The 26,019-nt window shown below is 41.7% G+C and overlaps 3 protein-coding genes across 6 annotated transcripts in view; 2 read left to right on the top strand and 1 right to left on the bottom strand.

The window, feature by feature from the left end:
- Nucleotides 1-11,532, top strand: part of ccdc71 (coiled-coil domain containing 71) — a 29,876-nt gene extending 18,344 nt beyond the window's left edge. For all 4 annotated transcript variants that reach the window (XM_079510543.1, XM_079510545.1, XM_079510546.1 and 1 more), the window contains exon 3: nucleotides 7,619-11,532. In XM_079510543.1, coding sequence (XP_079366669.1) covers nucleotides 7,631-8,788 — 1,158 coding nt within the window. In that variant the 5' untranslated portion in view covers nucleotides 7,619-7,630 and the 3' untranslated portion in view covers nucleotides 8,789-11,532. The remainder of the gene's footprint in view (nucleotides 1-7,618) is intronic.
- A 1,807-nt stretch (nucleotides 11,533-13,339) lies between these two features.
- On the top strand, nucleotides 13,340-25,912 carry r3hcc1 (R3H domain and coiled-coil containing 1; the record flags this gene model as incomplete). Its single annotated transcript, XM_079510643.1, has 9 exons — nucleotides 13,340-13,396; nucleotides 17,576-17,712; nucleotides 17,871-18,008; nucleotides 18,753-19,473; nucleotides 19,700-19,872; nucleotides 19,975-20,045; nucleotides 20,133-20,228; nucleotides 21,237-21,358; nucleotides 24,735-25,912. The coding sequence occupies 8 exons, from the start codon at nucleotides 13,340-13,342 to the stop codon at nucleotides 21,344-21,346; spliced, it is 1,503 nt and encodes a 500-aa protein (XP_079366769.1). The 3' UTR covers nucleotides 21,347-21,358; nucleotides 24,735-25,912.
- loxl2a (lysyl oxidase-like 2a) overlaps nucleotides 24,346-26,019 on the bottom strand; it is a gene marked incomplete at its 5' end in the record, with an annotated part of 34,542 nt that continues 32,868 nt past the window's right edge. The window contains one exon of the mRNA XM_079510444.1: nucleotides 24,346-24,563. Coding sequence (XP_079366570.1) covers nucleotides 24,502-24,563 — 62 coding nt within the window. The 3' untranslated portion in view covers nucleotides 24,346-24,501. The remainder of the gene's footprint in view (nucleotides 24,564-26,019) is intronic.

Raw genomic sequence — 26,019 nt, 5'->3', positions numbered from 1 at the left:
CCAAAAAATAGTTCCATGTGATAGAGGGGTCAAAGTTGAACGAAAATATTTTAGAAATAGGTTAACAATACAAATTACGTTAGTTTTGTGAATTTATTTACTTTTACTGCGTGGCCCCAGTGCCCCCCACAAAATAACCGGAACTACTTAATATTGACCAAAACCAGAGCAGAACTCCCACCACGGGACTCGGGCAATCAATTAATACAGTTGCAACCACTATATTAATGGCAAGTATTTCATACAGCTTAAGTTTAAAAAATCCCTTTAAAGCTAGTAAGCTATACTGTGTAATAAAAGTTCAATTTTTATTATAATTACTGCCAAAAGTTTCACATTTCACCCATGAATTTCACCCCCTAAAGCCTTTTCTAAATATATTTTCTATTTAACGTGGATAGGGGTTCTCTTTCCTGGCAAAATTATGTCATCTGCTGGGGGTTGGAGCTCGCCCAGAGAGTAAACCTGAACTACAGAGTAAACCTTTTTCTTGACAGCGGGTGCGGTGGTCTCAAAATCTTAACATGGATGTTCTGTTCAAACACCTCAATCTGAGCCTCAATTCAGAGAAAAGCGCGGGCAAACATCGCGGCCATTACAGGACACAACATAGTCCTGTATTGATTTCTTGATTATTTTTTGTAACCGCAAGGCAGTAAAATAGAAGTATGAATCGGCCCTAAATCCGACCTCCCGTAAGTCCGACCTACGTGGCTGGTTAAGACTGAGGTTAGGGTTAAGGTGGCCTTACACTAGCCGATAATCGGGCATTTTTGACGCTTGGGGGGTGCCCGACCGTTCAAAGCGCGATCGGGATCGGCCCGATCAACATCAAGAATGTTTGATATTTGCTCTGCCCCGCTCCGATTATCCTGTAGTGTGTGGTGCTATCAGATTTCAGATTGAAAAAAATCGGCTAGTGTAAGGCCACCTTTAGCGACTTACGTGGCTGGTTGAGACAGAGATTAGGGTTTAGGGTTTGGGATAGTGTTAGTTCAGAATTATAGGAGGTAGAGATATTGAGAGGTCGGAATAATGACATGGCACCCTTGCAAAAACCATCTTGCAACATACAAGGTGGCCGGAGAAGGAGACAAAAGAAAAGATGGGAAGATAACATGGGAGAATGGACTAGGCAATGAGAACTGCGGAGGACAACAGATTCCCTCTCTGTCCTCCGCAGTTCTCATTGCCTCACTGAGTTTCAAGTGAGTCCATTCTCCCATGTTATCTTCCCATCTTTTCTTTTGTCTCCTTCTCCTGCCACCTTGTACGTTGCTTTGCAAGATGGTCTTTGCAAGGCCTCAAGCCTTTCCTCTGGGCTGGCAAGTACTTTTTCAACTCCGCAAAACGGAGGTTGGTGATTTGGTCTACCTATGCTGACAGTTCCTTCATGGTCTGCCAAGGCATCCGTCATGATACACTCCAGATAAATGTAAGAGAATGGGTGAGAGAAGGCATCCTTGGTGCGCACTCCAGTTGTTGTCCTGTACTAGTCAACGATAGCTCTGTTGTAGAGAACTGCGCTGGTAGCTTTGTTGCATGTTGAATGACACTGACATGGTTGGGCCTTATTTTCTCATGGTCGCCCACAGCGCAGCATGCCATACCCGGTTCTTGAAGCGTACGAACACATGGTAAAGGTGTTTGATGCTGCAGATATCCCTCGCAGATAATCCTTGAGTTGAATATCTGTTCTGTGGTGCTCCTCCCTGCCCTACATCCATGCTGTTCTTAAGCTATGATCATTTCATCTTGAGGTTTTAACCTATTCAGTATTATTTTCAGAAGGACTTTGCTGGCGTGGCTGATAAGACTGATGGTGCGGTAGTTTTGGCACAGTTGAAGATTGCCTTTACATACGTTACATGCTGTAAATAACTGATCAGCAAACTCACCACACATTGCAACCACCACATGTTGCAAGCTTGTAGATCTGCTATTTCAGCACACTGAAACTTGCAGGATGTTAGATGTTCAGAGATGTTTGCCTTCACAATAAAAGCGTATCAGCTTAAACCACAAATAGCAGCTGGATGATTGAAGGCGCCTATTAGGCCAGTAAATCTAAGATTTGACCCAAAAGAAATTGCAATAGTAATCGTTGAAGGTTTTTTATGAATATGTCATCCAAATAACATATTAAAAGTAAGTAAATTGTGGATCATGGTAAATTCAGGGGCTGAAAGTTTAATACCATTAAAAACCTATATGGCAAAAAATTCATATTTTAAGTATGTGACAATCTAGGGGGTTTTCATGATTCTGAATCCATTGCAAGCATTCGTTTTGCACGAAAAACACTCCTTGGGCTAAAACGGCCATAGCCACTTGCCCAAATGTGATGACTGCATCACATTTGTAACGATGGCTATGGCCGTTCTTAGGCGAAGGAGTGTTTCGTGCAAAACGAATGCTTGAAATTGATTCAGAATCATGAATAACCCCTAGTTTGACACGTCACATGCTAGCATAATTCAAATTTGCCATTTTTGCCTTATAGGTTTTTAATGGTACCCCAACTTTCAACCCCTGAATTTACCTTGATCCACATTTACTTGAACCGTAGGTCGACGTCGTAAAATAAAAATTTCACTTTCCCTGGATTCCTTGGGTCATAACGCATCTCCCCATATAGGCCACGCCCATTTGCGGCGGGTTAGATTTCCCGCCATTTTCACTTTTCTTCAAAACACACTTTTGGCTCTTCCACTTCCAGCTTTTGTGCAATTCTCACAAAAAGCGGTACACATGATCTCTGGACCAATCCGATTAAAACACCACAGGCAGAATTTTCATTGTCTGTATCGTTCGGCTGTAATCCGCGTCCAAAGTTAGTGGGAGGAGCCTGTTTTACAAAGAATGGCACAAATCACGAACTGAATGTCCGATGTAGCCTACATGCGCTATAGCAAGACAGGACAATTCCCTCCCAATCAGTAATGTGATCTATTACATCACATTACCCACACTGTACATCATTTGGTGTTCATATATTCAGAACGGGTAAGGTCTAGTTTATATAATACTACTATTTTTGAGTGGTGCAACCACTCCATTGCAGAGCTTTGTGTGTCCCTGGCTGGTTGGCTGGCTGGCTGGGTCCGTCCGAGCACGAAAATAGCATTTGGTTGGTTTTCACCACCAACTGTCATATGTTGTGCAGCTTAACACACACACACACACACACACATACATATTAATTGTATATATGATGATTTCGGGTGTGACAGTACAGTACAGTTAGAGGGACCACCAGGGACCCCCACACGGTAACTCTGTCATTTCTCGACCTTTTCGGACGCGGGGTGGCTTGCCGGAAGTGACCCGCCACCCTGGGCGCGTTCCTGTGGGTCTCGAAGTTCCGGGGACCCCCATACGGAGTTGCACCACTCAGTTCACACGGGTGTGATTTTAATGTTATTTGGATGACCCTAAGGATCATAGAAAACCTTGAACGATTACTATTGCAATTTATTTTGGGTCGCCCCCCTTTTTAGCTTAGACTGACTGACCGACCGACTCGATGCCGGACACTGCACTCCTTCTGGTCGTCTGCAATGTGTGTTGCGAATTTGAAGTGGGTATGTCGAACGGTTCTTGAGATACGTGGATTACAGATTACATTTCTCATGATTTGCTGATACCGATCCAGATTTATTTTCATAAATATTTCATTAAAGGAGCATTCAGTGATTTGGGTGATTTGGAAACCCCCCCGGTCCGCCCCGGTAACAAGATGTGCACATGCACACGCTCTACAGTGGGGGGACACGCAACAGGCCAACGGCATGCGCACCAAGGCCCGCCTCCGTTCGATCATGATTGGCGGAAAGCCCCTCTCTATCTTGATTGGATGAAGCCTGGGCCACCTAGCCAAAAACAAACCTTTTTGACCCCAGGGGTTAACTGGGGACAGGGAGGAACTCCCTATATGGTCAGCACACTATTGAGCGTCGCAGTCCCGCCTCCTACCCTGGACCAGGAAATGAAACCCAATGCATTTTTCCCATAGACATTTCTTAAAGTATTTATTTAAAGACGGTTACGCCGCGGACAAAGCCAACTCGACACTTTTTTTGTGGTTTTTCTTCTTTGTAATTATTTGTTTGGTCCAAAATATTGTTTGTGTTGTCATGAGTTGTCACGACTCGAGTTGGCTTTGTCCGCGGCGTAACCGTCTTTAAATAAATACTTTAAGAAATGTCTATGGGAAAAATGCATTGGGTTTCATTTCCTGGTCCAGGGTAGGAGGCGGGACTGCAACGCTCTATAGTAAGGAGGATTATCAATCACAACAAAACAAAAAAATAAGTGAAATCACTGAATATACCTTTAAGACTCTTCAGCCCAGATTGACCTTTAAGCATTTATTGCAAAGCTATTGCATTTAGTATGGTGGTGTGGCTCTGCTCATGTGATATCCCAGACTATGTTCACCGAGACACAGCTCTGATATAACACATTTGATATCTCAGATTATCTGTGCACCGAGACACAGCTCTGATATCAACAACAACACCAGAGCAGAGCATGAGATTATCACATGATACATCATAATGCAATCCATAAAACACATTATAATCACAGATACCCATAACAGAACTAGATACCACATATAGTACAATCCATAAATCACATTTATAATCACAGAATCACCCATTACAGAACAAATGCCACAAGGAGGAGGTGGAGGGAATAACGCTGACACCTGAACAACCACAGAGTCAGCTTGGCATGTAGACTGAACACAGAGTAGTGACCTCTTAAAAGGACCACCTGATTGAATGTGGGCGTGAGTGAGTTAGCTGGCAGCAAATGAGAGTGAAGGGAGTTGACGTGGAGAGAGACAGCTGATTTAAAGGAGCAGAATGAATTACTGATAGAGACTGAATGGGGGGATTATATAATAAACCTTCTGACAACCTTCCGTGTCTCAATGAAGTATCGCTGCGCTGGATTTACGCTTTACTACTACAGTATCTGCCTGGTTTGAATGGTCTTACCCATACCATATTGATGACACTGACTTGTAACTTATTGTTAAAAAATTACTTAGGGGCGCTCTTGTCATTGTACATCAATTTATGTTAGTGGACAGTACATAAGGTGGTCCCTTATTGGCCAAGCGCTCCCACCAACATGTGATTGGTTGGCTGATCTTCTCGTTTACATATGACGTACATTTTCCCTTCAATGTCAATGACTTTTAATGTTTTGATAATTTACGTCTTATTTAGCAGACTTCTGGCATAATTTCTCTGTTCATTGTCAATGGCAAATATTGAGACGTGTGGGGACAAGATTTAGCGGACATTTGACCTGAATTCCCCTTTCATTGTCAATGGCAAATCTTGAGACGTGTGGGGACAAAAGCTGTTTATAGAAGGGGCTAGCGCCCCTTAAAAATCACACCTGTGTGAAGTGCGGGGCGCTCTTATCATCGTACATCCATTCATTTTCAATGGGAATTTTATCTTTGTAGGCCAAAAATAGCCGATTTGCTCGTCTACATATTATGTAAATTCTCCATTCATTGTCAATGGGAATTTAATCATTGTGTAGGACAAAAATAGCCCATTTGCTCATCTACATATGACGTAAATTGTCAATTCATTGTCAATGGGAATTTAATGTTTGTGTAAGACGAAATTCTGCCTGGGCCGTGGCTCAGCGGTCCAGGCACCTTGGCTGGCAATCCAGTCTGGCAGTGTGCCGCAGGTTCGACTCCCGATCCCGACGGCCTTTACTGAATGTCACCCCCCCATCTCTGTCCCCATTTCCTGTCAGCCTACTGTCTATCCCTCCATAAAAAATATAAAATAAAGGCGAAAGCCACAAACATTCTACACGATGGCTGAAATATAGGAGGGGCTAGTGCCCCTCAAACATCACACCTGTGGGAATTGAGGGGCGCTCTTATCATCACTATGACGTAAAATTCTCCATTCATTGTCTGGGAATTTAATGTTTGTGTAGGACAAAAATAGACACTAAGCCAATTTGCTCAGACACTATGACGTAAAATTCTCAATTCATTGTCAATGGGAATTTAATGTTTGTGTGGGACAGAAATCTACACTAATACCTGAATATAGGAGGGGCTAGAGCCTTTTCTGGTGGTTCTGGACAACCGTGTATCCGACTGACTCAAGGCCGGACACTGCACTCCCTGTGGTGGTGTCGAACGCATGTCAAATTTGAAGTCGTGGGGCAAACGGTTCTCGAGTTACGTGGATTACGGCAAGTACGTACGTACACATACTCCCAGAGACGCGGTGCTTTTATTGTAATATGAGATAGATGTTGTTGCCATCTGTGTCACGTCAACGCAGGGAATGTTCCCTTTTGAATCAATAAATGGTGCTCCACTGCCGACGTTGCATTGCACTGCGTTCGATGGCGGTGTCCAACCTCAAAATTCGCCCTGGTAAAAAAAGTTACGCCGAACGCAACACAGTGGGTGGAGCTTTGGCGTAAGCCTATATTTTTCCGCCACAGCCTAAATTATCATGACGTGCGTGCGTCCTCAATGCGTGCCCATGTGGATTGGCTCAGAGCTGAAGCCCCCCCACCCCGCCCAGTCTGGCAGTTAGTTAAAGGGTTAATTAGCACTAACATTGGGACAAATCAAATAGCGAAAGTAGCCAATCTACATGGTGAAACATGTTGTGATAAGCCCCTCCCCCCCAGTCTGGCAGTGAGTTAAAGTCTTAATTGATGAATTATTACAAATCAAATTGCGTAAATAAATACGCACGTTATAGCATATTCTGTCTTGCGGCGCATTATTAGTGTGCTCATGCTGGATTATTTATGTATTTACTCTGGCAGTGAATGGTTAATTAATTGAGCTGAAGGCTGTTTGTGCTGAAACATGTTCATAAAATAGTGAAAGGACATTATGGATTGCTGCTGGCTTGTTTATCTTCTCGTATTTTTTTACCGTGCAACTATAGCTCAGTTTGGAAATTGCGCTGTGGTTTTGTTTCTGTTTCTGGATCATTGCCAGGCGTTTCAAGTAGACACCTAGTGGTTGACAATGGACATCCGGCGCGCACTATATTTATGGAAGCAATTAAAGTAGGCTATGCGGTGTTACCGGTGGTGAGTGACGTGCATGCATTTATTGACCGGTGGGAAATCTCCCACACCGTGACATCCCTAGTCACATGTTAACCGCTGGACTAAAGGGAATTCCCTATAGACTGGGGGAGATATTAGACTTTTAGGTCATCAAGCTGAGGCTGTGAGCAACTCTGCTACACAACCTTAGTTGAAATGCAAGCGTTTTTACCAATAAATGAACCGGTCGGCGTGAAACCAGGAGGCCAATTTTTCTCCTACAGATTGTATCCAAACAACACACAAATCGGTACAAATTAAATATCTATACTCATGTGGTCAAGATGGATTCATACTCCATCCCTGACTGGCCATTTCCAAACATTGCTGGCCCTCAAAAGCCTACCTGACCAGGCCGACACATCTTTTTTTTATAGTTAATGGTGTTTCTACAAAATGTCATCAAGTCTACACAGTTTTACCAGGAACTGCTTTTTATTGTCTTTTTCTACTACAATTTAAACAACTGCTGTCTCTATTTCCTTCTTGCCAGGAATCTGGCAACATGGCTGACACAGTGCGTAGAGATACTCCACTCAGATGCCCGTCAACCGTCTCCACTGAGGAGCAGCGTCCCTTCCACAGCTGGTCTCGTATTAACAGCGCTGGTGAAATTGTCCTGCGGGATGCACTGCATATACTCCAGTCACCTTCAGTGACCTCAATGACCTCCAACAGTGGCCTGTTGGACATGGGAGAGCTAGAGACATTCCTCAGAGAGTTGAGACAGGAGGGCCATCGGCCCACTGTGCTACATAGCAAAGACGTCTACCGATATCGTTCCTGCATGACTCTCCCGCTCGCTGTGGGGCACCCCCTGGAGAGAGGGGGAGGAAACAAGTTAACAGGGAAGAGGAAGAGCGGGAAAAAAAGGAAGAGGCCTGCATCCAAACAGCACCCATCCTGGAGCACTACTGAGAGAGCCAAGCCCAGGATCAAGGGGATCCGACCCCCTGATTCGCTGATGGATCACCGTGACCTCCTCTATGGCGGCATTCGAGTCGCCTCCAATGCCTCCAGGACCACTTGGTCGCCGCCCTCTGTTATTCCTCGAGCACAGCCATGCTTGAGGCTGACTAACATTGTGGGTCTGACAGGCGGCCACACTGCTCGACTCCAGATTCAGACATGTTGGGACTCTGATACTAACTCTACCACCCAGCAACAACAGAACTCCCTCACCTTTTCAGGAATACCGTCGCAGCCTTCACAAAATGGCCACCAGCCTTTGCAAAATGGCAGCAGGTCGCCCCCTACCACAGCCGTGGCTTTGTTGAACCAGAAGACCCTGTCCTGTCCCATCAGGATGGATGGAGGGGCACTGATAGGAGATTCTGCTCCGGTTATCTATGCCAACGGCCACATTTTCCCAGAGACTGACATGGAACTGACGCTTACTAGGAGGAGGAATGGAGCTCACTGGCCACAGGGAGGACACAAACAACAGAATGGTTTACCAAGCGGACATGGGGTTGTGGAAAATGGAAGGATAAATGTCCTAAAAAGCAAGTACCATCTGAGACGGAAAGTTATCAAAATAGACGATTCTCGTTCAGTGGCTGAAGCCCGGCTGGAAGCCCAGAAAATCTTGCAGCTCAACCTCTCTCCTATCATTCAGATCCAACCGTTTAACTTGAGAGACTTTAGGCCACAGTATCAGTGACCCAACCTCAAGATTTCCATAACCTTAAAAAAAAAAGACCTACTGCTCAACAACACTTTTCCTTTGGCCCAACCTCCTCAACCTGTCTACTAAGTACACACCTACCCCTTACTACCCCAACATTATCCCCGTTGAACTGAAGGCTGGGATAAACAGAAGCAACTATTTTCAGTAGTTCTTCACACCAAGAATGTTACTTACTTCCCTCTTAGGAGAAAATATAAAAGATTGGTTTTCTTCAATGACCCCAAATTACTGTTCTCTACAACAACAAACTTATTTTTCAAAGTACGGTATACGTTTAGGTTTCATGTCTACAAAAAGTTACACCTGTAAATGTCACTAATTACACTCTTATCTCTATTTTATACTATCACCAATGTCTTGCCAATAATGCATATGACAGGACAGGAGGTAACATTTTTCTGCTTTAACCTGTTCGGCTTTGTAGAACAGATGGCTGTATTTTCGGTCAAAGTCCCCAAATCAACCACATACTTTATATCAGTTCTCTTGTTCTTGTCACAGAGCTCTAGTCATATTCTGTCTTCATCTCCTAGCTTAGCAGTTACATCCCTAGTCTTAATATACCGCTGTTTTTTGACCCACGCAGCGGCAGGACCCCTAGTATTGCTGCTGGCTTATTTTTATCCTACCAGGACCTGTAAGTACTATCCCACGTTCCCCATGTGTGATTGTCACATCTATTTATCTAGTTAGACTTGGGATGCTGCCACATTGAACTTCCTGGTAGGATAGTAAGCCTTCAGTTCATGGGGGTCCCTGAGGACAGGTCTAGGAAGTAGGATCTACATATCCTGACTTCCTGAGTCTACCTGTGACAAAAAGAAAATGTATTCTACATGTGAGTGACAATGAGTAGCATTACATTTCTTGATAAGTACAACAGGAGTGGAAAAGTGAGTAAATGTTTCCCCTTTTCACTGTTATTTTTGGGGGTTTCAAATGTCAAGGGTAAGGAGTCGGTAGTTGGGATCACTGTCATAGGTTCTACCACTACCACAAAACAGGCCTACAAAATAGTGAAAATAGTGTTCAGTTTTGTCTACTTTTATTTTTATTGATGACTGGAAAAACAAGACAATACTTTGTACAGTGCTGCAGCTATTGTCATACATTATTATTATTAACAGGGCTGCTTTGAGGACTGGACTGCAGCCTCATCAGCATGCACAAAGCCTTCCTTTTTGTTTTTAGTTATATACACATACAGGGAGCCAGTGATCCGGTTTATTTTATAGTGTAAACCTGTGTATGCACAGAACCCTCGACCAGCAATGGACTGCACAGCAGGGTGGTTGGTTGGTCATAGTTCGCTGCAGTTGATACAATTTTAAACTAAACTCATTTTGAATTGGAGAATTAAATGACCACCAGATGGATGCTAATGACTGTTAGCTGTATTTGAAAAGTTGACCTACTCTAATAGTCGCCATCTATTCCATTCTATTCTAATAATCTAGTTGGTTGAGAAAAATTGAGAATTTATTTTGTGAATTTGGTGATATGCCAGTCCATTCCTTGCAAACCTCTGTTTTCTTTCAAAATGAATACAATGCTGAGGTGTTTTCTATGCTTGAGCCATTGGTGGTGACTAAAGGTATGACATTTTGTATTGCTGATGTGACCCATTAGCTGTGTTTGAAGAGATGTGAGCTCAGGTGACCTACTGAACTCACTTGGCACACAACCTGCCATTCCGTACTATTCTAAAAATCTAGTTGGTTGAGAGAACTAAAATGATTTGGTGTATTTGGGGACATACCAGTCCATATCATTCAAAAAGGTTTTCTGCCCTGTTTGAGATCAAATTACTGTAATGTCAGAATGCTGAAGGGTTTTCTAAAATCTCACCATAGCTATGCCTCAGTCACTCATTAGGGCCTTGTGGCTGTTGATATATTGATGACGTTTGTCATCACGGATTTTGTTCATTTCTCAATTATGCGTATATTCAAGCAGTCAAAACAAGGTTCAGAGTGACTCTTGTACTGTTGCTGATCTTGAGAAGCACTCCGGCTTGGACATTGCTATACTATTAGGCATTTAATGGATAAAACAATGATGTCGTTTATTTTTCTTCCACTTCTGTCATTTTTGAATCAATTGACAAAAGAATGTGAGGCTATTTTTGTTCATGGACTAATTTCCTAAAGATACACCCACACTCACAGTGGTGCTGATTTCAATATGTGGCCTTCGTGGTCTCAATTTCATTTAATTTAGTAATAATTAGCCTCAAACATGTTTTCATTAAATACTGAGACAGGAGTGTTGTCTGTTTTCGCTAACTGTATATTCTGAAAATAAATTGCAGTGTTTCCCTGGAGAGTAGGTGTGTGCCAAATCCACCTTGTGTGCTTTCTAGATATCATATGTTTTCCAGTGTGGTGAAGGACCACCTGGAGGTCCTTGATACCAACCATGTATTCTGCTGGGGAATGCCGTTTGGGTCAAACAGCATTCCAAGCTGGGGATAGTTTCAAGGTATCATAGGTCCATAGTTCATTTCCCACCATGCTGGTCTTGTGAATTATTTTAATTTGTATTACCATCTCTTGTCTTCCTTTGGTGCAGTTTTATTTTTTTTGGCCCCATGCCCACTTCATGCCCACTTTACAATCAAACATTTTGATTGGTTTTATTTTTCTTGTCTGTCCAACATTAGTATGTTAATGTATTTCCTACACGATCTTTAAAAAACAATAAACAATTGCTGAAAAGAAAAAGCTTAAGTTGCATCATCATGTGCTAAATGTGAGCGGTTCACAGCCCTTTTTAGCTCAGCGGCAGCGATTTTAAGGATTTCCATGTCGGCTGGTCTGTCCAAGACTACTCTTAAACTAGAAACATGCACTTGCTTAGAGCGCCTATCTCTGCCGGGCTGGGTTGTACTGCACAATATATCAAAAATGTATTGTCATTCCAATATCAAGTTATCAACATGCACAATATACATCCTATCCTATATTAAAATTGCTTAGAGAGGCCACAAACATAACATCGGACCTGTGAAGCACAATGTTGCTTCCGATCCACATCCATCTTTGCACAAACACTGTTCAGGGGACTGCCATAAGAATAGCCACACCAAAGGCCCCTGGGTGCCACAGACACTCCTTGGCACGAACACGATTCAGGGGTCTGTCGTGAGAATAGTTACACCAGGGGCCACAAGTGCCCCTTTGCTCCAAACGTGGCATCAGTGGTGGACAAAGTACTCAACTACAGTACTTGGTCAAATATAACAAGTGAAAGTAAGTATTCAAAAGTACTGAAAGTATAAAAAAATATTTGAAATGGGGCGAAATGTACTTTTTCCCTTCCTAGAAATTGAGTAAAAAGTACAATATTTGTCTTGTAGTGTAGTGGAGTGAAAGTCACAAGTAACCAAAAATACAAATACTCAGGTAAAGTGTAGAATACTCAAGTAGCCTAAATCTATTTTTTCACTGTTTAGGGCAGGGGTCTTCCATCAGAATAGTTGCAGGGCAAAGTGACCCCTTACTTTGCCCCTGGTGGGCCATGAGCCTCCAATCCACATTCTACACCCAATTTGGCACAAACACTGTCATATTAGAATAGTCACAGTGACATGTGGCCCAAAGGCCATTGCTCCAATCCGCACCAAACTTTACACACACACTATTTAAGCGTTTGGTATCGCGGTAATTTGTCTGGCATGAGATTGGTCATGCCACAGGGGTCCTATCAGAAGCCCAGATGCTCTATCTATATCTACACTACAACAAACTTTACACAAACACTTTTCAGGTGTGCGATTTGGTGTAGAAACAAGTGGTATAGTTGCGCTCCCTGACTTCTAAAAGTAGCATTACACCGGTTGACACTGACTACACTAAACGACACACTTAAGATAATCAGATGTAGCCACTATGACCACAAATGTGGTCATAGTGACTACCGAGTCTGCTGCGCTTTGAGAGAAAAGCACGGCTGAATGTTTGTTAATGATTAGCCGTGCCATTATCGTGGTTTAAGCACAGCTAGAAAGCTGTTTCAACCAATCCGATTGCTTTCGAGGATTATACTTCCCTTTTTATACTTTACTTTTTTGATACAATAACAATACAGAAAAAGGTAACTGATTGCGACGATAGTCCCAATAACAACAGTTTGAATACTGAGCGAGAGTAGCCCTGCTGCAGCTGGCAAGCGGAGGGGGAAGCAACAGACATGGCTAGTGTGAAAGCAGAAGTGGAAGAAAATAAATCACACTCGGGTGAAGTGAGGGGCGCCCAGTGTGGCTGCCACATGATGTCACAGAGGGCATGATGTTCGGGGAGCCTGTTTTTTTTTGTTGCCATTGAATAAGACATTAAAAGTCCATAGACGTGGGTGCCACATGATTGATTGAAAATTGTATTAACAGTTTGCAGAATGGGTACAGTTCAAGAAAAGTACAGGTCAATACAAACTGACGGCTCTTAGTAGGGCGTTCCACATATTAGTGGCATAGCCAGGAGCTAAATGAATTTAACCCCTGTTTGAGCCGAATCTGGGTTGAACATGGTTTGTGAAACTCCCTTTGGTGTTGTGATCGTGGACTTCGTTGACATTAAGGAAGTATTTTAACTAGTACATGGTATCTTAATGGTGTAGCAAAAAAGACCAGGCCCATTGCAAGTTGCTGTACTCAACTGTAGTCAACCCTGTAGTCAACCCTAAACCATTCTGGGGTTCTGGGAGTAACGGCCAAGCTACACCAGGCTTTTCTCGCCCGTTTACCCTAAACCTTTTTTTAAATGGGACTGGACCTAAATTCAACGCATGCATTTAGGGTAAACGCGTGCGTTTTGTGTGCGAAAAGCCTGGTGTAGCCCGGCCGTAAGGCCAAATAGTAGCCTGACCAGTTTGTTGGAGCCTTGTTTTTAGGGCCTTAAGGTGCTGTGGTATTATACGATGAGGTGCATGCATAGTCGAATAAATCTTATATGAGGGCTCCTGTTAGGGTCTTCATAGTCTCGTGTTACCAGACTGTTGCCTCCGCGATTTCCAAATGCTTCATCATACAGTCTGGGCCAACGGAAGAGCTATCATGAGTAAGCGATAAAGCGGAAGTGGATCGTTCTATTTATATCCTAATATAAATAGAAATCATCTAAGCATATATAGCTTGTTGCTTAGCAGAAAAGGAAATACAAAAATAAAATGTAAAGATATTTTAAAATATATTTTCGTGAACGGAAATGGCAGTACTGTTTTCGGCTGCGTATGTCGGTGACTACCTCGGCCAATCAGGGATTGTGTATTTTTGGTGGCCCCTTCGGCCAATCAGCAACCACCGTTTCTACATAAAACATACATAGTTAGGTCATCAGTCAATAGGCCTATCTCACAGCATTTCCCCGCCCCCTTTTGTTGATATTGGTGTTATTTTTTTTGCGGTCCATAGGCTTCCATGTTAGAGGTATTTTCACAAGCCACAAACTACCGTTTTGTAAAGGTAAGGTTTATTCTACTTATTTGAGTTGTTATACCATTGTGTTTTCTTCATATTATTATCGGTCTTTGACATTTTAACATTAGGAAATGTACCAGAGAAAAAAAGTGGTAATGCCTAATGTTAAATGACACCACTATCTACCGGAAGTGGGCGTGGAAAGGGGGCTGTGAGATAGGCCTATCCCTGATTGGCCGAGCGACGCCACCAACATATGGAGCCAATCCAATTGGCCAAGGGGAACCGCCATCAACATACGCAGTGCTCTGATTGGCCGAGCGACGTCACCAAGAATACACAATCCCTGATTGGCCGAGTGACGCCACCAAGAATACACAATCCCTGGGAAAGATGGGAAAGAGAATATACATAGGCAAGACATCCTCGCACGTTGAGTGGTCTCTAGAATAGATAGAATAGTCAGTCAAACTGGTGGCAGAAGTGGGGGAGGGGCCATTCATGGCCATGCATAGGCCATTCTGTAGGCCATTCATGGCCATTCTTGTGTGCAAAGCGCAATTTGGCAGCTCGATAGTGCATTTCTAGTTATTACATTGGTAGCCATTTTATCACAGGAAAGATTTGCCTCCAGGATGGAACCTAGGTAGGTAATTTTGTCTTTTCTTGTGATAACATTGTCACCAACTTTAACTGAGAAGCTGTTAATTGGCCTTGCTGACATTGCTATTTGATCAAAAGAGAATGGATTCAGTTTTTCCCAGGTGTAATGAATGATAGGTTGTTATCAGCGAGCCAGGCGCAGATTCTACCGAGTTCAGGATTGCATCCACCTCATTGATGTGCTATCAAAACCAATTGCTTTTAGATTATTAATCAGTAACTATGGAGTGGTTTACGGTGTCAAAAACCTTTTGGAAGTCCAGCATGACCATGCCGCAGTAGGTCGTTCAAATAGAGAAGGCATGTGTCAGTGGAATGGGATGTTCTGCTAGATTGGAATACGTACATTAGTTTTTTATTGGCATTTGGCAAGATACTTTACAAACTGTTCATAGACTATTTTTTCCATCACTTTCGAGATGGAGCTAAGAATAGAAATAAGGCATCCTTTCTTGTGCAGGGGGTTACTTTTGCATGTTTGAAATCTTTAAGGACCTGTCCCTGTTTGATTGAGAGGTTTATTATGTGGGTGATGATTGGAAATTTGGATCAATGGAGATGGCTGACCAACGTCAGCCATGGGCTAGCGCCACTCAAAAAACAGCCAGCCTAAAAGTACTCGGTAAGCTACTCTACAGCCTTCTTAGAAATGTACTCTTGAGTAAAAGTAAAATATTTGTCTTGGAAATGGATGCGAGTAAGAGTAATGAGTATTTGTTTTAAATCATACCTGTGTGAAGGGTATGATTTATCATCGTACATCATCATGACGTAACATTTGCTCAGACACTATGATTTTTTGTGTAGGACAAAAATAAACACTAAGCTGATTTGCTCATGACGTAAAATTCTCCATTCATTGTCAATGGGAATTTAATGTTTGTGTAAGACGAAAATCTACACTAATAGCTGAATAATAGGCCAATCTAATAGCCTACTCAATTGTAAAGTACAGATCCTCAGAATCTGTAAAGTACAGACTAGTACTCAAGAGTACATACTCAGGCCTATTGATAAAAGTGTGTGTGTGTGTGTGTGTGTGTGTGTGTGTGTGTGTGTGTGTGTGTGTGTGTGTGTGTGTGTGTGTGTGTGTGTGTGTGTGTGTGTGTGTGTGTGTGTGTGTGTGTGTGTGTGTGTGTGTGTGTGTGTGTGTGTGTGTGTGTGTGTGTGTGTGTGTGTGTGTGTGTGTGTGTGTGTGTGTGTGTGTGTGTGTGTGTGCGTGTGCATGTTTGCGTGCGTGCGTGCGTGCGTGGCTCTCCACCTCAGTGTTATCCCCACTCCGGAACAGAAGGTGGCGGTGATGCACCACTGATTAGCTGGATACCAACAGCCGTAAAACTAAAAGCACAGAAGGAACAACAGTCAGTCAACAATCACAATCATCGCCAGCGGTGTGTCGTGTTTCTTCTTCAGTATCATAGTTACTGCCATTACTACTATATATCGTGCCGTACCTGCGCTACACTTGAAACTATTCCTTTCTGGTACGTGTACACTTGATCAATTGTTTGAATTGAGCTGTGTGTTAGTAGTGTATCTAATAGAACAACCTATCCTTTCTCCTCTAGCATATCGCGTGCTAAGAGCTACTCGTCTACACCGTTAGTTAGGCTAGAATCTTGAAGAGAACAAATTTAACAGAAACATGATCAATGTGGCAGTTTAATAGCCTCGGAAACCAAGTGGCAGTTAAAAGCTTGCGATCTAATAATACACTGCTATTAGTTTGGACAAAAAGCAATTATCCGTAGGCGAAGACGTTTATCTACGTGACTTAATTGTTTGTGTTGAACTATTTTATAAAATGTGAGACCGCCGGTGACATTTCATTAGTATCGCTACGCGAGGCTAACTCGGCCTAGCTATTTCAAAGAAACAAGTACCAGTATTACTGTATTTTGTATTGACTTGTGTTTTTCGTTTGAAATGTACCCATTCTACATACTGTGAAATAAAAAATTCAATCAATTTCAATCAGCAATGTGGCTTAATTATTGCTTTAGCTAGTGTGGTTCTCATCATGGTTCCTTGAGGGGGTTCCAAATGGATCCAAATAGGCCTATGTGTGTCACTGACTCAGTTATGGGGGTCAAAAGTTTGAACCACTGACTGAGCTAGAAGAGTGGTTCCCAAACCTTTACATGTCATGGACCCCCAAAGTGACACTAAATCGGACCCCGATTTGAAGAGATATGCCAGGGAACCCCATAAGAATTGAAATTAATTGAAAATGGTAGGCCCTATTGTAAACAAGTGCAATGCTTTATGGTGTCATCCACTCACAGTTAATTAACAGTCAGTTTTTGTATTGAGTTGTACTTGAAATGTACTGTAATTCTGCAAACTGTTAATACATCAATCAAAGAAGATTTTTACTAGCAGAGATTCTCAACCCGTTTAATTTCAAGGAGCCCTTGTTTGGCATGCATTAGTCTATGGACCCACATTTAATGCCATTTCTATCTCTGAGACCCCCAATTTATATTGTAAAATCAATGTTAATTTAACTCTTGATAGTGTACATTAAGTGGAGGTTCCAAACTATCATTTAGCTGGGGACCCCCTGGAACTCCCTCAAGGACCTCTGGGGGTCCCCGGACCCCACTTTGGGAACCACTGAGCTAGAATAATCAAAACATTTTGTGTCTAGGTTACAATTATTTGTACTGTACTGTCAACAGGATAGGATACATCTTTATCTGTCCACCCTGGCGTTTCCTTGCTTTGATGGGACCTACCTCCCTAAACAAGAGAATGAGTTCGTCCATACTGTCCTTGAGGAGTTGGACTCATTCCAGAAAAAAGGGAACCACAAAAGGTAAGACTAATTGATTGTTCTCAAGTTTATTTGATGTGAGCAGGTGGTGTTACCTGGTCCATATATGTAATGTCACTTGTCACAATGCGACAATAAAACCAAAACATGAACTTATGACACTGTTGCATTTCCACATATCTGTCATGTCCTTTGTTCAGTGTGCTACTGTTCCCCGCTCTGTCGAGCCGACTTCGATACCTGACCCACAAGACCTTAGAAAACCACCCAGAGCTTGTTACCTTCTCAGTAGGGGAATGCTGGAGCCGCAGGGTGGTAGTCTGCTATTCTGAGCTCAGGTATGCTTTTTTTTAATCAAGATAAATACACTACATGGTAGGCTACTGTAAATATATTGACTTTCTATTTTTGCCTGTACATGCCCTGTATCTCCTTTTACCACTGTAACTGCCATTGATGACCGAATGTCCCCCACAGGATAAACAAAGATCTATCTATTTCTCTATCTTGCTCTCTCGCTCTAACAATAGCTTTTAAAGCAAAAAGTATGTGCCATTTCATGCCCTGCTCATAACACAAACTTTTTTTTTTTTTTTATCTTGTTAGAATGCAAGTAGCTGTAATTTGTGTCTTATATTTGGGTTGCCTTGAAACATGACTGTCATGGCTGTTTTTTGGGACCACTACATTACAGAGCAAACGTGTAAATAAAATAAGCGTTCATATTTCAAATATAAAGTGCTCACCCAAGTGACACCGATGTTAGAATTTTGCTGGTTGAATGCCCGGTACCCGTGCATTCTGCGTTGTTTAATAAAAGGCATTTTTATCCGAGCGCACCAGCTATTTTTCTCAAACGGGGTGCGTTTGAAAAAACTCACAGTTGCACACCGGAAGCGAACACACCCAGTGTATCAGAGTGCAACACACCTCCCAACCGATAGGGGCGCGTAGTTGAAAGCCTATGGCGGGGAAAAAAGTGTTAAATAGACTCATTTACTAAACTAATACGTTACACTCATAACTAAGTGTTAAATAGACTCAGTCACAACAGTAACATTTTATTTAACATCTTGTAATAGGGGTGAGTTAGAAGAAGACAGTGACACAGAGGTGAACAACAGCCTGTGTGAGGATCCCTCATGGCCAAGAGGGGGAATGCAGAGAGTGACCAGGTCGAAGTCATCGACTCCAAAGCCCAACCGTGCACCTCGGAAGCCTGACCAGCCGCTCTATATACCAAGGGCGTCCAGGGAGCGGCAGTCCATCCAAAGCGTGCCGGCTCCCAGAGAGAAGTTATCCAGCAAAGATTGTTGTAACTGCTGCTGTTGTAACACCAGCGCCTTTTCTGACTCCGGTTCAGGTTCGTGCTCCTCTTCTGATATTGCAGAGAGCACAACACCCACAAACATTTCCAACGGTGAGTCACTACTCCCCAGCACGCCCAATAGCGTAGCCATCTGTGTCGACGACAGCTCCAGCAACGTCTCGCTGCCCTGTCCTCGCGATGAGCAGCACAACATGCATATAAAGCGAGACGAGGTCTGGGACATGCCTATATCATATTTTATTGCCATGACTCTGGATGAGGATGGGAAGGAGGACATGGGTGGTTTATCATGTAGTCCTAAAACAGCAGACACAAATGGACAGGGTGGTTTGTCATGCAGTCCTAAAACAGCAGACACAAATGGACAGGGTGGTTTGTCATGCAGTCCTAAAACTATAGACACAAACGGACAGGATGGTTTGTCATGTAGCCCTAAAACGACAGACACAGACACCACCATTTCCACGGAAGAGGTAGGTTCTACTAAGCACAGTTGTTGACATAATTTTCATTGTCTTAAAACCATTTTTAGCATTGAAGAAAGTTTTCATTTAAAACAAACCTGATGAAGCCATCATTCATGTTTTTCAAGGAGTGTGATTATTATTTCCTGTGAATGTGAATTCTGGCAATATTTCTTCCTTATACATGTGAAGGTTGGCTTAAATGATTTAAAAACTGTTCTTTGTGCCTTCTCAGATCATACCATACCTGAAACATGTGGACGTCTGCTTTGAGCAGGCCCATAACGACTACTCCTGTTTTGAGAATGTGTGGCTGAACCCGGATGAGTTTGGCCATGTTATTGAAATCTATGACTTTCCTTCAACTTTCACAAATGATGACCTGCTGGATGCCTTTGCAGATTACAGGTCAGAGTAGAACAAATCTTACCTGAACGCTTTCACAGTACACCACAGTTACCTGTCGAATAACTGTTTTTATTTTAACATAGTAATTTCTTTCTCTCTCAGTGATTGTGGGATTAAAATCAAGTGGGTAGACAACACTCATGCCTTGGGTGTTTTCTCCAGCGAATGTGCAGGTATCGTCTCTATTCATAGTGAATAATGCCAAAACATTGCTACAAAATAACTATTCTAAAGTATACCTTTGTTTGTTTTGCATGTAGCACTCCATGCACTCTCCATCCAACATCCTCTACTGAAGACACGTACACTGTCTAAAGGGAGCAAAAAAGCTAAAAGCAAAGCCATCAGACGAGCTGGTAAGGGTAACCGTGCGCACCCTTAACAAATATTGAATAGGGTAAGGGTACTGACGTGATGACGTGAGACGTCATGTGGCCAATATAAATACATCTTGTTATTTTGTTTTATATACAATAATAACGCACTGAATTTGTAACGTATATAGTGCCAGTGAATCTGCAATGAATGAAAGTAACTTTTCCACATATGTGCAGTTTTCTAAAAGTCATTACCAAGCTACACTGGCCTACAGGGCACTGCTAATGGTACACCTCAGTAATGGCTGCGCCCAGGACACCCCATAGCCTCCATGGATTTGTCTATACTCTATGTACGTACGTATGGTGTGTCTGCCTCATGTTACCATTAGTGGTAAATTGCTAGACAACTGCCTCCTACATGGTAATGGGAGTTGATTGGGCTTGACATGCCGGGGCAGCTTGTACACAACCATAAACCTGTCTGGTCCCTCAAAAATGTGTATTTATATCGGCCACATGTCATGATGGCTTACGTCTTAATTTCGTGTCCTAAACAAACAATAAAGTTCATAGACTTGCCTGGCAAACGATTAAGTCATAAGTGCTCTAAACAGACAATGTAATATTGTCAACGCCAATCAAAGTACAATTACATTTTTTTGAGTGGTGTAAACCACTCCTACAACTGGCTTTGTTAGTGCAGAAAAAATGAGCATGGTTGCTATGTTCACCCTGTTCACCCGGGTGTGATTTCATACAACTGGCTTTGTTAGTGCAGAAAAAATGAGCATGGTTGCTATGTTCACCCTGTTCACCCGGGTGTGATTTCATTACGTCAGACATGATTTCATTACGTCAGACAGGCTATATTACACCACTCAGTTCACACGGGTGTGATTTTTTACATAATGTATGCCATTGGTGCTCATGGGAGAGTGCAGTCTACCCAACACCATATATTTCAGGCAACTTGAACAGGCAACACCATGTACTACCTAGTCATAGTGTCATTTGAAAATGCTTGTCTCCCTCTTGCCTGTTAAGAGTTTATCCAGCCAGTGAAGGAGCGTCCTCGGACAGACTCTACTGTTGCCAGGCGAATGGTGACAAGAGCCCTGGGGCTGCAGAGAGGAGGACGAACCAGACGATTCTAAAGAGAGACGCAGGTGATGAGCCTTCGAGGGTATCAATAAAGCCACCAGCATCATACACTTTCACACAGCAAACCTGTCAGTCACTAGGGATGTAGTCACAGTTGGGATGGCTGCAGATGCTTTTGTTTTGATTGTTGGCAAGGCTTTTCTAAAGTGGGTTACACACCAATGCAGCTTTCTCTGCTGTGTCGTGGTAGTCTACTCTAAATTAACTGGTGAAGTAAGTTAAAATAAGTGTTAAATAGCTCTATTCTGATTGTAATCATTGCTAAAGAGTGTTTGTTCAGTAACAGAGATTTCTTGTCTCAGCTCATTAGTAAACAGTTTGGAGATACCAATTTGAGCCAATCAGTAGAGAGAACTTATGTAAGTGAAATTGGAAGTGACACAAAGAAATGAGCAGACAAAAGTGTAACTGGAACTATACAATCTAAGATGATAATGAGTTCTCTCTCCTAATTGGATGACATTGATTACTATCAGAATATAAAGCTTTAACCTTTTCACAACTTTGCTTTAGACAAAGAAATAACTTGCACTAAGGTGTTATAATGATTAGATTTGTTTCTTTTACAAGTTATATGCAACATGTCCATTTCCAGGAGACAGTACAACATTTTAGCCTTTTCATCATAGACATTGAGGTCATCTGCTTCCATTCTTTTATTACAGAAAAATGCTTTTCCCACATTCAACAATGCACACAAATTGTCCAATCACTCAGCTAAATCTCGGCTATTGATGAGTGCCCTTGTAAAATGAAGAGCCTCATTTACATCACAAAAAACAATGCAAAGGAATTTTCACAAAACATGTGGCTTTTACAATACATCCAAGAAATCATATGAAAGTCCCTGACAGTAATAATTTAACAAAAAATGGGGGTGGGGGGAGAAGAGAGGCTGAGGGGATGAAGATAAATCTGCTGTATAAACGGAATACATTTTACTTTCAAAGCTATTCTCAATGATATGGCACTTATTTCACCCTGGGGGTGTTTACAATCACAGCATAAAGGGATAAGTCTGTTTTTGTTGTGTAGTATGGGGGGTTTAGTATGGTGAGTGAGCATAGCCTAATTTCTTTAATTCCTGGATGTCTATGGGATGAATTAGCAGCAGCTCTCTAAAGTAGGGAAAACCTGGCATGAAGATACATTGCTGGTCTAACAAAAACTATAGGCAAAGTAAAGTAATGATTACAAAAAGTCACAGGATGAATGTATAATACTATATACAGTAAAATGATTTTTTTGAAAGCCATGCCAAATGTTCTCTACACTGTTTTGATGAGTACATAGCATCAAATCATCAGCTTTGGAGAAGGTTTAAAGCTGCAACATGAGCCCACAGAAATCCAGGGATTGAGCTAAAATAAGCGTGCGTGTGTGTGTGCGTGTGTGTGTGTGTGTGTGTGTGTGTGTGTGTGTGTGTGTGTGTGTGTGTGTGTGTGTGTGTGTGTGTGTGTGTGTGTGTGTGTGTGTGTGTGTGTGTGTGTGTGTGTGTGTGTGTGTGTGTGTGTGTGTGTGTGTGTGTGTGTGTGTGTGTGTGTGTGTGTGTGTGTGCAAAAAACAAACTATCCATTTGAAACCCTTAAATATCCTATTTCATAGGTGCATATTTGTGTGACGGTGGATATGTTGCTCATTCAAGATTGCTTTAACAAAATTCTAAGAACTAGATTTAGCACCAGACTAGATGTGGTTCATGCCTTTTTATTATATCAGGCTGAAATGTCCATCACATAGTCAGAGGAGGTCGGAAGCTTTCTTAAAGCGAAAATTGCATGAATGCAAATGGAATGGCAACTATGTTGCTTAAAGATGGAGTGCCATGATTCCTTTCCACCCTAAAACATGATCATCAGGTATTATTATAATATGAGGAAGAACTTTTTCCAAAAAGTGTACAGTATTTGTTAAAATCATGCTTTTATGTGGACACGCCCACCATGATAAAGGGGGAGGTGTTAGGGGAGGGGCTGATGGTGTGTTGTTAATACACCATTGCACATAAAAACGACTCCAGGTTGTCTAATGAAGTAGTCACCTCATAGACACATAAAAAACTGGAAAAATACAAAAATTGTGGCACTCCATCTTTAACTCATTCAAAAGATATTGTGCATGCCCAACCTGACAAATCTGTAATTAAGAACAAGGGCAGAGTGTACAGTACATGTATTGGTTATACCCAGGGTCTGAAATTAATATCAGCCAAGCAACAAATTACTTTTGGCTTGTACGTTTTGGAAGCCACACAACACTGTCATCCTTCCAAGTCGGCCATACCACCCATGACCATATTTTGCATTTTAAGGATGACGGGTGACCTTTGCTTTTTGCAACAAAATAACAGATAACAGCTTTGATGGTTCAGCCATGGCTCATATAATAGTACGGTTGACTTTTATGCATTAAAATATCAGCATTGATGGCTCATCGTGAGTAAGGTTTGTAACAAAGTATCAGCCTTGGATGTACTGTACTGTACTGTACTGTACTGTACTGTACTGTACTGTACTGTACTGTACTGTACTGTACTGGACTGGACTGGTAATGTCTTAGTGTTTCATAATCTGTCACTTGTGCTGGCTTGTGTTACATCTAACACATCACTAAATCTCCATTGTATCACTTCACTTCCTAGACATCTTTTGCATAGACCTGTCCTGAAGAATAAATGTCTCGATTGTGTTTTAAGACTAGGATCCTTGTAACTAGTGGTTAATTTCTTTGAATTTGGACCCTCCATTTACAAAATGCTATGACCAACGTGTTTTATTCAGAACCATAATGTGTTATTATGCAGACTAAATGTTTCTATGATATGCAACACAAATCTAATGTTTTTTTATGTTTTGTCTGGAATAATTTAACATTTGGCTGGTGAGCTATTTTTTTTAAAATTCAGACCCTGTTTATATTGCAATTTTCACCATATAATTAATAGCAACAGCAAGCAAGCAATTCATTCTTCCATTGTCCATTGTAAAGGTTGAGCTGAGGCACCAATCCAGCAATGAGAGGTGGAAGAGGAGTACAGCCTCCACTAGTGGTTGTTAAGTGTTCATTTGGCGTGGCTGCTTCAACGATATCCTCCACCTGTTGCTGTGTTTAATGTCCAACTGCCAAGTCTGTCCTGGGCCTACCTGTGTCACAGCTGGTTAGTCAACAACCCAGGGAATGATTCTTCTGTCTCTGAACTTAGTGAGCCACCTGCGGGTGGTAGAGAGGTCCAAATGTGAATGCAAATATGAACTTTTAGCCAAAAACTAAAACAGTGCTGTCACAACATTTTATATTTAGGAATGGTTTTCTACTGATTGTCATAATATAGCTTACATTCCTTATATATTATATAATCTGATTCATTCTAATTTATTCTAGGCACGGCAACGAGCCAATACAGAAATGGATCTACAGGAGCTGTCCAGGTTTAATGGGAGATTTCATTCAGCTGATGCTGATCTTGTTTTTGGTTGAATTCAGAGAGTTGATTAAGAACAGTTGTGCAGAAGTCGATGTCAAATATAGTTGTGAAGCAGAACTTGTAACACGACGATGTTTGTATTTTTCCCCTTCCACCTGTTTTATTTGAAGTACGCTTTAAATATATAAGGTTTAGATTTTATGAAGCGCTCAAAAGGGACATTTATATTTCATAATACTTATAAAGTATTACTAGTAGTACTTAGTATAAAGAACCCCTTAGCTGTGACATGAAGCAGATTAGATTTCACATATCGCTTCATCATACACTTGTGTTTGACAGCATATTTTCTATTATTACCCCATTTAGACCTGGTGTGACCTATACGTTGTTATACCTTTCATGTTGGGAGCCACCTCTGTGTCTCATTAGCAGCATCATTTTGTATTTTTTTAATAAGAGTTTTAGGTTTTAGAAGGCGTTTTTAGAATCCACCTCAGGTCTAAATGGGTTAAGATGTTTGATTCATGTTAATGTGTATTTTCAGACCTTTTACCACTTAAACCCTCAATACTTCTAGTTCTCTTCAGAATAGGTATGCTAGGGTTCAAGTGGTTAATGCAAAAGTAATATCCTTTCACACAAAGAATTGCTTTGAGGGGCCCCTGTAGTAACTGAAGACCCCTGCTATAGTGAATGTCCCATTTGGCCCCCCTGTAGTAACTGAAGACCCCTGCTATAGTGGATGTCCCATTTATGTTGACAGAGTTCATTTGTTTGTTTCTCCATTCAGTATTTAATTTAAAAGAACAGTTTTTATTTTACAGGATGCCAAGAATTTCTTATTTTTGTTATTTATTAAGTGCGAGTGTCTAAAAAAAAAAGGCCTTTTATACGGATTGTTTTGACAAACCATTTATTTGTATTTATTTGTTATTTGAAAGGGAATTCCTCATTTGCCCTAAAGAGGGCACTAAAGAGGGCACTACAGGTCTTGCTTAGTATAGCAACAGTTTCCTCACCAGTCAAAAAGAGCATTTACAGCTTCATTTAGTGTTGAAGGATTATTTTTACTCCTGTGTGAATGTTGTATTTAAACTTGTAAATAATCTTATTAAAACTTTATTTGAGTTTAGTAATAAGGGTGGTTTTGTTTTTGTAAACTGATTTATTCAATCTATTGTTTACCTGGAGAATATTGTTTTCATTTTACTCTTCCCTGCTGACCTTAGCTTTTCTGGT

Source organism: Electrona antarctica, assembly GCF_951216825.1.
Source record: "Electrona antarctica genome assembly, chromosome: 9".
Classification (NCBI taxonomy): Eukaryota; Metazoa; Chordata; class Actinopteri; order Myctophiformes; family Myctophidae; genus Electrona; species Electrona antarctica.
The sequence above is the reverse complement of the archived record's forward strand: the minus strand, read 5'-3'. Positions and strand labels throughout refer to the sequence as shown.